The sequence below is a fragment of the Erythrolamprus reginae genome, chromosome Z, assembly GCF_031021105.1.
Source record: "Erythrolamprus reginae isolate rEryReg1 chromosome Z, rEryReg1.hap1, whole genome shotgun sequence".
NCBI lineage: Eukaryota > Metazoa > Chordata > Lepidosauria > Squamata > Dipsadidae > Erythrolamprus > Erythrolamprus reginae.
The window spans coordinates 112,453,686-112,468,037 of NC_091963.1; the positions used below are offsets into that span (position 1 = coordinate 112,453,686).

Genomic DNA, 14,352 nt, shown 5'->3' on the forward strand with positions numbered 1-14,352 from the left:
AATCCTCCAAATCCAATTTTGTGAGATACAAAATGTAATTTTCTAGTTGTTAAAGCAATATGGGTACAGCAGAATGTATGCCCACTGAAAAACTAGGAGCACTAATTCCCAGCTTAATCCATTTTACAAAGAACTCCTTGTTAAAATAAAACAAAATAACTCTTAAGCTGACATTTAATTTGATATGAACAGGTGGAACTTCCTGGTTCCAGTTCTTAGCAGTGCCAAACAATCTTCTAATATCTATTTCTTTATCCTTCATTGAAACCAAAGGGTTAACATCTCTAGTTCTTACTAGTTTGGTTCTTTTACATCTATTCTTTTCTTTGGAGGATTAGTCAGACTAGACTCTGGCTCAGGCACTCATCAGACCGGTTTAGACTTCTTTTCTTTTCTTTTTCTTTCTGTGTTGGGGTGAGGGGAAGTAATTTTTTCCTTTTTCCTGTTCAGCGGCCAACAGCTTCCAGTAATCCAGGTTAGAGACCATTCAGTTGTTTTCCAATGCAAATCATTATTCCAAAACAGCAAATCTTTCCAAGAGATGAACATCATACAGTATTTAGAGTGGAAAATAATCTGTAATTTTAATTGTTCAGAACTGAATCTATTTCCCATAATTCAACTTTATATCAGCGCACCATTTTGGGACTGAGCCTTAGTGAAATTTCAAACTCAATTGGTTATCCTAGTCATAATGAAATCATGACCTTTATAACTTCTAAAAGTAGAGACAGGGCAAAGGTAATGTGAGAAAGGTTGGGCATCCTCCACTCATCTAAAACCCACATACTATTTATTTCCAGCTTGGATTTTATTTAAGCATTCTTAAATTTGTGTGCCACTTGAATCTACCCTCACTCCAGACAAATGGGGCTTTAAATATGATATTACCAAAATTATCTCAGCCATGTATGTTTAATGGGTTAAATGCAAATCATTTAGAGAAGGCCTTCCAAATCAAGTGGAAGTTCCACTGATTTTAAGATCTATTTTCTTGGCATGTCTAAGTCCAAACTCAACACCAATATATCAGTAACAACTGGCAATTGGCCCATGTCCATTGAATGTTTAATGTTGGTTATATTGAATGAATGATTATGATACTTAGCTTTTTATAATGTTTTTAGTGAATTATTTATATTAATTGGATCTGATTGTAAATTGTACAGTGGAACCCCGACATAAGAGCTGCTCTACTTAAGAGCAACTCGAGATAAGAGCTGGGAGGTGAGAGATATTTTTGTTCTACTTACAAGCCCAAATTCGAGATACAAGCGCCAAGGAGCTGTCTCCTGAAGCCAAACGCTAACTTCCGCGTTCGGCTTCAGGAGACAGCTGCGAAGCGGCGCGTGTGTTTTAAAAGGTTGCAGCCGGCCTGGGGGGCTCGGGGGGGGGGTGCTTGCAGCTTTCTTTCTTGGTCTTTTTCTTTCTCTCTTTTACCTTCCCTTCCTCTATTTCTTCTTTTCTTTCTCCTTCCCACCTTCTTCCCTCCCTCCCTCCCTTCACTCATTCCTCTCTTACTCTCCCCTTTCATAAGTTTCCTTGCTTCCTTCCTCTGTTCCTGTCCCTTCCCTCTTTCCTTCCTTCCTTCCCACCCTCCGTCCATTCATTCACCCATTCCTCTCTTGATCGCTTAAAGCCGGTCCCTGGTGCAAAAAGGGTTGGGGACCTCTGTCCTACAGGATTGGGTGGCAGAGAAGTTGAACATATGTAAATTTAAAAGTTTAAGAAAGTTTACAAGTTAAGTGAAAGAAACTTCATTATTCATTTATATGTACATGTACGTTTCTTCATTAAAAACTTGTCTTTCTGCATAATTTAGACTAACTTTGTGAGTTTTTTGAGGGCTGGAACCAATTAAAATTATTTACATTAATTCCTATGGGGAAAAGTCGTTCGAGATAAGAGCTGCTCGACTTAAGAGCCCAGGTCCGGAACGAATTAAACTCGTATCTCGAGGTACCACTGTATATTGTTTTATGGACATGCTGTAAGCTGCCCAGTGTCCACAGAGAGGGGCGGCATACAAATCCAATCAATCAATAAATAAATAAAAAAAATAAATAAATTTGCTTTCCACAACCCGATGTCCTAACTATGTATTAGAGTTTTTAAAGGCAAATATTTTATAATCTAATACATATATAATATACAGGGGAGCATGCCTGGAGAAAACTGACACATAAATCATATAAAGGAAATTGGAGACTTTCTAGAATGACAAAACATTCTTATTTAAGTCATTCACACTCTGGAACATAAAACAATTGCTTAGAATATTTTTTTTGTATGTGATCTAGTAAGTCATTTATGAAAGATGTATGACCTTTGCTGTAAGCAAACACATGGACTGAATGCAAAGCTTTGTGATTTCACCTTTTTAACAAAGACAGTCTCATCTTAAAATAGTGATGTTCGTCCATATTCGAAGAGGACCTTGACATTTAATGGGTTGTGGGTGGTACATGATATGTCTGCAGGTAACTGGTAAAGCCGATACGGAAACAAAATGTTCTGTCACATGTTTGGCAAACGTGTGGGCACCTTAAAATAGTATTACTAAAACAAAAGCTGAAATTATAAACATTTAATATTGGAAATTTATTATACACTTTTGGTACCAGATATTCTACCATTGTACATGAGACATTAGAATTGCTGAACAATTCAACTTGGAGAATAGATGTTTTTACACTGTTTGGTATTACTATTATTATTACTAGGTTATGCAACTCCAACATTAACTTCTGATTGGAAGAAATGGCTAATTTTGAAATTATTTTTTGAAGTTATTTCCCAATGTGATCTTATTAGTCCTGTTATCCTTTAACTTACTTGAAGGCAGTCTCATTATGTAATCATTTCTCAGCATCCAAATACTGTAATAAATAGCTGGTGTAATGGCAGCCTTGACTTGGGTGACTATATAACATGAAGGAATTATACTACTGCTTTACCTCAAGCTGTCTAATTTCTGAATACTGTAATATTCTCTGATAGGTTTTCTTAGGGAATAAAGACAATATTTAGGCTTAAAGAACTTTTTAAAAAATTATTTGTCAAAACATGTACAAGATAACAGGTATAAACAAAAGCAAAGTAGGTATAGGTAAATTTGGACAATAAGACAGGATAGGGACGGTAAGCAAGATGGTGCACTTATGCACACCCCTTACAGACCTCTTAGGAATGGGGTGAGGTCAGCTGCAGACAGTCTAGGGTTAAAGTTTTAGGGGTTTGGGGAAGAAATCAGAGTCAGGTAGTGCATTTCAGGCATTGATCCCTCTGTTGCCGAGGTCGTATTTTCTGCAGTCGAGTTTTGAGCAGTTTACATTGAGTTTGAATCTATTTGTGTGCTCATGTGTTGTTGTGGTTGAAGCTGAAGTACTCAGTGACAGGTAGAACATTCTGGCAGATGATATTATGAACTACATTTAGATCAGAAGAAGGTGACGTAGCTCTAAGTTTTCTAAGCCCAAAAATTTCAAGTCTGGTGGAATAAGGTATCCTGTAGCAAGCAGAGGAGTGGAGGACTCTTCTTGTGAAATATTTCTGGATTTTCTCAATTGTATTAATGTCCCATATGCAATGCGGGTTCCAAAAAGGTGGACTTGCGGATTGACTTAAACCTTTCATCTGCAGATAATCCTTTTACCACTGGTCATGTCCTTAGCTGAAACGGTTTAGCATTTCTGCTTCATCTACATTAGGGTTCAAATTTGTACGTGCGCAATTCCCTCATACAAAAGTAACCTCAACGTCGAAGAATCTGAATCCGTGTGTAAATATTGAGCACCACCTGGCGACCACTATCGTTTCCTAACTCCATTCCTGCCCGCACTCGCTCCGCCCGCACCCCCCTCCCCTAAGTGATTTTTTTTTTTTTACAGTGTGAGTTTTTGTTGGCCAATCACAGAAACGATGCGTGGCCTTGTACAGCTCCCACATTTCACTTCCTACAGAAGGCGGCCTCTGCATATTGAAGCCTGCGTTCCTTATTGGCTACGGCAGAATAACTCTGTCCTGCGTCTCCTCCGATTGGTGGTTGAGGCGGAAGAGTAACATCGCGAAGAGAAGCGAGTTCTTTTGGCGGCGGAGGCAATAGAAATGCAGGTGGGAAAGAAGGTGTAATGATAGAGATAGGGGGCAGTTGATGGGAAACAGAACTTGGGTATTTGGGGCGGGGGTAAACACCTCGTCCTGAGATTGCTTCGCAATCCCACTGTTTGTAGGCTTGAGAATGACAGAGTTGGAAGGGACCTTAAAGGTCCTCTAGTCGAACTCTCTGCTCGTGCAGAAGATCCTATTTTGCATCTGCATTAAACTCCCCTGGTTTAATTCTAAAACGAATGCCACGCACTGTCCTCCGTTAATTCTTCTAATTATAACTTCCAGGATGCAGTTACCAAGAGTGAATATAACATTTTTGGAAACACTGACTCAAAAAAGAAATCTTCCAGAAATTCTAAAGGAGGTTCTCACTGAAACAAAGTCTTACCTCTGATTTCATTCTTTACAGGGAATCTTCTGCTTTTGCTTCAAAGCCATTTTGCTTTTAGAAATTGCTATTTTATTGTCTATGAGAGAGGCATCTTGCTTTTATCTTAAAATACTGTACCCTAGAAGCAGCAGATGCTGAAATATTTTATTCACATTTGTGTAATACAGTGTTTGTCAACCAAAGCTTTTTTTTAAAAAAAAATGTGAACTTCAGTTCCTCAAATTGCTGTCTAGGAGGCAACTCTGACTAGGAAATTCTGAGAGTTGAAATCCACACAACTTTAAAAGTTGCTGAGGTTGAGAGATACTGGTGTAAATGTGCAGATTGTTAACATAGTGACAGAAATCTAAGACATTTGGAGGAAAGACAGATAATCTATCATGCGTAAGCACATATGAATTTCAAGATATTAAAAATCTATGTATACAGTTATTTAACTGAAAGTATTTCCATCATAAACTTTGAAGGTTTAATTTAGGGTGTTGATTTTGACAAATTAAGCACAGGACTGAATAGAGTAGAATAGAATAATAATCCTATTCTATAATTCTATTCTATTCAGGTGTTTTTGATTTAGCACAAAGAGGTTAACCATGGTATACTTTGTAAGTCATGGGTGTAGGTTGTGTGTTATGTAAGCCCAACTAATTATAACCAACTGAAGTCAACTTTGCCAAAAACACTCTCCATGCATATTGTGATTTGTAAAACCAATAATTGTAATTGGAGCAAGAATTAAGCATGAAATGGCATTTTAATTCAATATATTTTAATAGACTAATGTTATTGGACATGTTATTTCTTTTAAATCTTCAATGATTTAATATGTCGGGGTTTAACATATTATTGACATAGTAATTTCACTGAGTTAAATCTCTTTGAGACTCTTGTTAAATCACTCTGATTCTGTTTCAACAGGACTATCAGAACTTGCCAATTGATATACAGACCAGCAAGTTGCTTGGTAGGTGTCTTTATGTTCTTTACTTGCTTTACTCTTAAAACAAGTGGCTGCTTTAAAAGTACTGCATGTATAAATATGTCCTGGAATAAATATGTGATCTTTCTGACTTTTCTTTTGATGTGTATCTCCTTTTTTTGGAAAAGATTGGCTGGTGGATAGGCGACATTGTAGCCTGAAATGGCAGGCTCAGGTCCGCATCATCCGTGAAAAAATTGCTTTGGCTATCCAGGACATGCCAGAAAATGAAGAAATCAAATGTCTTCTGTCTGGTGCCTGTGAGTATTGATTGATTGATTGATTAGATTTGTATGTCACCCCTCTCCGAGGACTCAGGGCGGCTCACAACATATCAAAGAAAGCATAACAATACATCTGGATCCAATTAATGTAATTAAAAAAACCTAAAAGTTCTAATATAATGAAAAACATTCATTACCATTCACTCATTGGTCGGGGAGAAGATCTAATGAGCCCAGGCCTGGCGGCAAAGATAAGTCTTTAAACTTTTTCGGAAGGCAAGGAGGGTGGGGGCAGTACGAATCTCTGCGGGGAGCTGATTCCAGAGGGCTGGGCCCCCCACAGAGAAGGCTCTTTCTCTAGGTCCCGCCAACTGACATTGCCTGGTTGATGGGACCCTGAGGAGGCCAACTGTGGGACCTGACCGGACGCTGGGATTCGTGCGACAGAAGGCGGTCTCGGAGGTAATCTGGTCAGATGCCATGTAGGGCTTTGTAGGTCATGACCAACACTTTGAATTGTGTCCAGAAACTAATCGGCAGCCAAGGGATGGTGAAATATGGGTATGCCTTGTAACAGTGATGGGCTACCAAAATTTTTAAAACCACACTGTGGGCGTGGCTTGTGCATCTTGTTTCAATATCTTTCAGTGCAAATTGGGTGCTCTGGGGTGGAGCTTCAAATTTTGCTACCAGAACTGTGTTCCTGGCCGTTCCCATAGGAGCCCATCACTGCCTTGAAAGGTCCATAACTGCTCACGCAGCTGCATTTTAGACAATTTGAAGTTTCCAAACACTCTTCAAAGGTAGCCCAATGTAGAGAGCAACTTTATGAAAGTTGTCAAATGAATGTATAATTAACCTTGTATTTAGAATATATAATTAACCTTAGATAATAAGCTTGGGATTTTTGCTGTTCATTTTTTAAAGAAAAATAAGACATTTATAGAATACAGTGTATTTAATCAAAATCTCACAATCCTCCTATCTCTGATTTCAGATATTCACTATTTTCACTGCCTCAGAATTGTGGAAATCCTCAAAAGGACAGAAGCCTCTTCTAAAAACATATTTGGTCGTTATTCTTCCCAGCGAATGAAGGTGAGTGAATCAGGAATAAGGAAACAGCATATTTTACATTCCACACTGCTCAATAAACTACATTTTCCAAGAGTTGGCTGTTCCCCTGTGTATTACCCATACTCATGAATTGCAAAACATTAAAATTTTAATTTAATTTAATTTTAATTAATTAAGGTTCACTTCTTTGTGCTAAAAAACCCCAACCTCATATAGTTTAATATGACATATCAACTCTATTGATTTTTAAAGTTCCTTCAATGTTAGCAGTTTACTAATCCTTGGATTTTTCAACAGTTGAATCAAGAATATCAGATTTCCATGTTTTTGCCCACTTCCAATGAAAGTATTGGTTAAATTGAATCTGAGATGAAAGGCATAGTAATCCAATAAATCTGACTTTCAGAACACAATGTGGAGACATTATTTATATGGGATTTATTTTTAAGTAAATGTATATGGTCCATCTATCTACTTTGATAAAAATAATAAGAAATTGAAACCAAAAAAACTATAACATTGAGACACAAGTAAAATATTGCATTCATTAACTATGATAGCCTGGCCCATCAAATCTTCGACCCAGTATTGGGGATAAAAGCCAGGTTTTCTTTGGTTCCTGAAGGCCATGAAATTTGAGCCATGTGTATCTCTGCTTTCCAGGCCTCACCAGGTAACACCAAGGGGTCTTGGAGCATGCCAACCTCACAGATCTGGTGTGACAGGCAGAAACCCCTGGCGATAAGTGGCCCTAAAACTAGCCTGGCCTCATATCGTGTAAGGTTTTAAAGGTGGGGATCAATTCCTTGAATCTGGAAGCTTAATGGGAGCCATTGCTGCTCATTCATTGTTTATGTGGATGTGCTCTAATGTGCTCATCCCCGGGCCATGGCCTGTTCAGAACTGCTGGACAGCACAAGAGACAGACTGTGTATGCATATGTGCAGCTCTACCTGCCCCAAAGACGTCTCTTGCATGAACTGTGTACGTACATGAGAGCCGGCCACTCACACGGCCCGTTTCCCCTCTTCCTCCCGCCCACAAAGCTGCCTGCTCTCAATGCCCCAAAAGTGAAGTAGTGAGAGCAGAGGCTAAGAGAGAGATGAACGCACCCTGCTTAGCTTTGCTGACTCAATTGAGGCTGCCTGCGCAGGTTATCCAATCTGCTTTTGGAGTGTCAGCCTTGGTAATCAGAAGAAGCATGAGGCCTATAGCTATAGTGTACCTGGCTATAGAGAATATATTTAGCTCATATTTTCAATACAGATCTTTTATTATTATTATTATTATTATTATTATTATTATTATTATTATTATTATTTATTAGATTTGTATGCCGCCCCTCTCTGAAGACTCAGGGCGGCTCACAACAGTAATAAAAAATAGTATAATAATGGAACAAATCTAATAGTAAAATTACATTAAAAAACCCCAACAATTAAAAACCATACAACACATACATACCAAACATAAAATATAGGAAAGCCTGGGGGAGATGTCTTAATTCCCCCATGCCTGGCGATATATGCCTGTCGTGCACCCGCCTGCTCTTTCTTTTTTCTTATGTGTTTGTATTTTCTCTTGTAATGTTATTGCATTTATTTATGTAAATAAAATTTATTTTTAATTTTTAAAAAAAAGAAGAAGAAGCATGAGACCGTGCCTCCAAGGGCTTCTGTGCACCAAAAGGTTTTGCAAATGGACGAAAAGCTTCAGGGAAGTGGTTTCACACTGCGTCAGGCCTTCTGTCCTTTTATAAAAGCTTTTGGCACAGAGAAGCCTGAAGGAGCATGAAACTGCCCCAAAGGATTCTCTCTTGCTTGAGTGGATTTGCACGTGCTTCTGAGGCCTGGTTCCCCTCTCTTTTTCCCTCTTCTGGCCCACCAAGCTGCAAAGTTAGCACATCACTGGTCAATGTCACTGCGGGACCCAGGAGAAGAGCCTTCTCTGTGGTGGCCCCGACCCTCTGGAACCAGCTCCCCCCAGATATCAGAGTTGCCCCACCCTCCTTGCCTTTCGCAAGCTCCTTAAAACCCACCTCTGTTGTCAGGCATGGGGGAATTGAATTTTTTCCCCTCCCCCCTAGGCTTATAGAATTTATACATGGTATGCTTGTTTGTATGATTGGTCTCTTAAATTGGGGTTTTTTAGATTACTTTTTAATATTAGATTTGTTACATTGTTTTCTTTATTGTTGTTAGCCGCCCCGAGTCTTCGGAGAATAAATAAATAAATTCTGGACCAGGTGCAGCTTCCGAACAATCTTGAATGTTAGTCCCATGTTTAAGTAGTCCTCGACTTAGCAACATTTCATTTAGTGGCTAAGGCTACAACACCACTGGGAAAAGTGACTTGTAATATTTTTCATCTGGATATCTTCATAGATTTAATCAGAATTCAGTTGCTTGGCAACTTAATATATTTTGTGATGGTTGCAGTATCCTGGGCTCGTGGGATCACTTTTTACAACCTTCTTGTCAAGTAAAGTCAGCAGAAAGCCAGACTCACTTAACAACTGTGTTATTAAACAACTGCAGCAAGAAAGGTTATAAAATAGAGTAAAACTAAATAACTTCCTTGCTTAACCATGAATATTTTGGGCTCAATTGTGGTTGTAGGTCGAGGACCACTAGAAGAGCACGTTGGGTTAGATCAGTGATGGCAAACCTTTTTTCCCCTCGGGGGCTGAAAGGGCGTGAATGCGTGCTATTGCACATGTGTGAGTGCTCACACCCATAACTTAATACGGGCGAAAACAGCTCCCCCCCCCCCCAGAGGCCCTCTGAAGACTGGAAATGGCCTGTTTCCCAACTTCTGGTGGGACCAGTAGGCTTGTGTTTCACCTTTCCCAGGCTCCAAAGGCTTCCCTGGATCCGGAGGAAGGTAAAAACACCCTCCCCCACCCCGCTGAAGGGGCTCTTTGAGCCAAAAATGCCCTCCCAGAGTCTCTGTGCTAGCTAAAAATCAGCTGGCTGGCACATTATTATTATTATTTATTAGATTTGTATGCTGCCCCTCTCCGTAGACTCGTGGTGGCTCACAACAGTGATAAAAAACAATACATGGTAACAAATCTAATATTTAAAATCTAAAAATAACAATTTTACATTAAAAAGTCTAAAAAAACCCAATATATAAAAACATACACACAATCATATCATACACAAAAACTACATGGGCAAGGGGGAGATGTCTCAGTTCCCCCATGCCTGACGGCAGAAGTGGGTTTTAAGGAGTTTACGAAAGGCAAGGAGGGTGGGGGCAATCCTAATCTCTGGGGGAAGCTGGTTCCAGAGGGTCGGAGCCACCACAGAGAAAGCTCTTCCCCTGGGTACCGCCAGCCGACATTGTTTAGTCAACGAGACCCGGAGAAGGCCAACTCTGTGGGACCTAACTGGCCACTGTGCGGCAGAAGGCGGTCTCGCAGATATCCTGGTCCGGTGCCATGAAGGGCTTTAGAGGTCATAACCAACACTTTGAACTGTGACCGGAAACTGATCGGCAACCAATGCGGACTGCGGAGTGTTGGAGTAACATGGGCATATTTGGAAAAGCCCATGATTGCTCTCGCAGCTGCATTCTTCACGATCTGAAGTTTCCAAACACTCTTCAATGGTAGCCCCATGTAGAGAGCGTTACAGTAGTCGAATTGAGGTGATGAGGGCATGAGTGACTGAGCAGTGACTCCCTGTCCAAATAGGGCCGCAACTGGTGCACCAGGCGAACCTGGGCAAACGCCCCCCTCGCCACAGCTGAAAGATGCTTCTCTAATGTGAGCTGTGGATCGAGGAGGATGCCCAAGAGTGGACCCTCTCTGAGGGGGTCAGTAACTCCCCCCCAGGGTGATGGACGGACAGATGGAATTGTCCTTGGGAGGCAAAACCCACAGCCACTCCGTCTTATCAGGGTTGAGTTTGAGTCTGTTGACACCCATCCAGACCCCAACAGCCTCCAGACACCGGGACATCACTTCCACTTCACATACATACACACTGGAGCTGAGCTAGGGCAACGGCTCACGTGTCAATAGATATGGCTCCGCGTGCCACCTGTGGTACCCATGCCATAGGTTTGCCATCCAGAGTGAACTGCCATTTTCTCATTTGATCAGGAGCTGTGAGTCCAACAGAACCCCAAAAGTGTAACTTCTGCCAAACATAAATATAGCAAATTTGAAGAGTGTTGAGGCCTAAAAAACACATCACCTGCATAGCAGAATCCAGCAGGTTCTGACCAGGTCTAGAAAACCGGTAGCGGAAATTTTGAGTAGTTTGGAGGACTTGTAAACACCACCTCTGACTGGCCCTGCCCTTATCTATTCGGATTTGGTGGAAATGGGGATTTGGAAATGGAATGGGGTGGGAATGGAGATTTTGCAGTATCCTTCCTTGCTGTGCACATCAAGCCATGCCATGCCACGCCCACCAAGCCATGCCCAGAGAATCGGTAATAATTTTTGGGGAATCCCACCACTGTAAATAATACACATAAAATACATTTTATGAAAATGTACTCAGTATAGTGCGTAAACAATGGGTTAAAGTTAAGCATTGAATATGACTCAGATCACTGTTCACCAAACCATTGTTAGAAAAATAATAGATTAAGGCTGTGTATGAATCAAGGGTTATGGATGCAGGTGTAATACCTTCTCTTTCATAGATGAAGACAAGCTTAAAATATTTGAATGAACTTGAGGGAGAAATAAATAAATATGTAAGTTTCAGTCTGCCTAGCTGAAGCAGTGAACTATAATTTTTTGATTTAATAGCGCTATGGCAAATCTTCGAAAGGCTAGCTCAACCTCTTATAATTTTGATTGATTTTCCTTTATTCATTCAGTAAATTAAATTTTTCTACCTGGTTTATTTTCTATTTAAGCTTCTTTTGGGGGCTTTCAGTTTTAAGAATAAGGGCAAAGTGCAAGAGATGCTGTAGTGTTTTTCCCATCTCTGAGAGATGGCATTCTGGCCCTTAGAATAAATGGAGAATGGGTTGCATATATCACAGTAGTAGTCTCTTTCTTTCATTGTCTTTTCTGCTCCTCTTTTACAGGATTGGCAAGAAATTGTAACACTATATGAAAAGGATAACACTTACTTGGGTAAGGCAAAAGGCAGCCTCCCTGTGTTGCACAGAAGTTCATACAATTCTTATAACGAGTCCACTCCTTTCTTTAGCCTGCAATTAAGGCTATATAAATTCAGTATTTACATTGCTTGCCTACCAGCAATTAAAATCACATTTCCTCCTTTCAGAAGCACCTTCAGAGATCAGAAGGTTTAACATTTGAAGAAGATCACTGTAAACTATCTATCTATCTATCTATCTATCTATCTATCTATCTATCTATCTATCTATCTATCTATCTATCTATCTACCTACCTATCTTATCTATCTATCTATCTATCTATCTATCTATCTATCTATCTATCTATCTATCTCTCTATCTCTATCTTATCTATCTATCTATCTATCTACCTACCTTATCTATCTATCTATCTATCTATCTATCTATCTATCTATCTATCTATCTATCTATCCAAGGGCATGGGGTGAGGTATCATCAATATGCAGATGATACCCAACTTTACATCTCCACCCCTTGTCCAGTCAGTGAAGCAGTGGAAGTGATGTGCCGGTGCCTGGAGGCTGTTGGGGTCTGGATGGGTGTCAACAGACTCAAACTCAACCCTGATAAGACGGAGTGGCTGTGGGTTTTGCCTTCCAAGGACAATTCCATCTGTCCGTCCATAACCCGGGGGGGGGGGGGGGAATCACTAACCCCCTCAGAGAGGGTCCGTAACTTGGGTGTCCTCCTCGATCCACAGCTCACATTAGAGAAACATCTTTCAGCTGTGGCGAGGGGGGCGTTTGCTCAGGTTCGCCTGGTGCACCAGTTGCAGCCCTATCTGGACCAGGAGTCACTGCTCACAGTCACTCATGCCCTCATCACCTTGAGGCTCGACTACTGTAATGCTCTCTACATGGGGCTACCTTTGAAAAGTGTTCGGAAACTTCAGATCGTTCAGAATGCAGCTGCGAGAGCAATCATGGGCTTCCCTAAATATGCCCATGTCACACCAACACTCCGCAGTCTGCATTGGTTGCCGATCAGTTTCCAGTCACAATTCAAAGTGTTGGTTATGACCTATAAAGCCCTTCATGGCACCGGACCAGATTATCTCCGGGACCGCCTTCTACCGCACGAATCCCAGCGACCGATTAGGTCCCACAGAGTTGGCCTTCTCCGGTTCCCGTCGACGAAACAATGTCGTTTGGCAGGACCCAGGGGAAGAGCCTTCTCTGTGGCGGCCCCAACCCTCTGGAACCAACTCCCCCCAGAGATCAGAATTGCCCCCACCTTCCTCGCCTTTCGTAAGCTCCATAAAACCCACCTCTGCCATCAGGCATGGGGGAACTGAGGTATTCTTTCCCCCTAGGCCTCTACAATTTATGCATGGTATGTCTGTATGTATGTCTGGTTTTATAATAAGGGTTTTTTAGTTGTTTTAGTATTGGATTGTTACATGCTGTTTTTATCACTGTTGTTAGCCGCCCCGAGTCCACGGAGAGGGGCGGCATACAAATCCAATAAATAAATAAATAAATAAATAAATAAATAAATAAATAAATAAATTAATAAATAAAATAAAAATCTACCTACCTATCTATCTATCTATCTTTCTATCTATCTATCTATCTATCTATCTATCTATCTATCTATCTATCTATCTATCTATCTATCTATCTATCTATCTAACTATCTACCTACCTACCTACCTACCTACCTACCTACCTATTTATTTTATTCAATTTTTTAATGTCGTCCTTCCCCTTAGACTCAGGGCGGTTTTACAACATGTTAGCAATAGCACTTTTTAACAGAGCCAGCATATTGCCCCCACAATCCGGGTCCTCATTTTACCCACCTTGGAAGGATGGAAGGCTAAGTCAACCTTGAGCCTGCGATGCGATTTGAACTGCTGACCTGCAGATCTAGCAGTCAGGTTTAGTGGCCTGCAGTACTGCACTCTACCTGCTGCGCCACCTCGGCTCTTTCTTGTCCTTTCTTAATCTAGAGCGGTGATGGTTAACCTGTCCAGCACCATTAGGGCAGATAACTGGTTGTTAAAAAGCACCAGGAATAACAAAATCATTTTGACATATCTCTCTCTCACACCCTCCCTCTATGTTTTTCTCTATGTCTCTCTTTCTCCCACCCTCTCTCTATATCTCCCTGTCTCTACCCTGGCCGTTTCTCCATCTCCCACCATCCCCCTTACCTTCTCAGGTCAGGCAAGGAGTGACTGGAAGGGGAGGATGAAAGGCGGGGCCAGCCAGTGGTGGGGTCACCCAACAGGGAACCACAGCAGAGGGCCCAAAGAGCCCAATATGGCTCTAGAGCCGCAAGTTGCTGACACCTATCCTAAAGTATGTGGCATGTTAGTCAAGGGGTGAATATTTATTTTATTTATTTGTTTGTTTGTTTGTTTGTTTGTTTATTTATTTATTTATTGGATTTGTATGCAGCCCCTCTCCGTAGACTCGGGGCGGCTAACAACAGTGAT

At 40.9% G+C, this 14,352-nt stretch overlaps 1 protein-coding gene across 2 annotated transcripts in view; it reads left to right on the forward strand.

Moving 5' to 3' along the window:
* Positions 1-14,352, forward strand: part of CDK5RAP3 (CDK5 regulatory subunit associated protein 3) — a 47,459-nt gene that overhangs the window by 1,285 nt on the left and 31,822 nt on the right. Inside the window, exons 1-5 of one of the 2 annotated variants that reach the window (XM_070727413.1) lie at positions 3,959-4,113; positions 5,420-5,465; positions 5,609-5,740; positions 6,702-6,802; positions 11,837-11,885. In XM_070727413.1, coding sequence (XP_070583514.1) covers positions 4,108-4,113; positions 5,420-5,465; positions 5,609-5,740; positions 6,702-6,802; positions 11,837-11,885 — 334 coding nt within the window. In that variant the 5' untranslated portion in view covers positions 3,959-4,107. Of the gene's footprint in view, positions 1-3,958; positions 4,114-5,419; positions 5,466-5,608; positions 5,741-6,701; positions 6,803-11,836; positions 11,886-14,352 lie in introns of those variants that run through there. The other variant, XM_070727414.1, reaches the window with a different exon arrangement.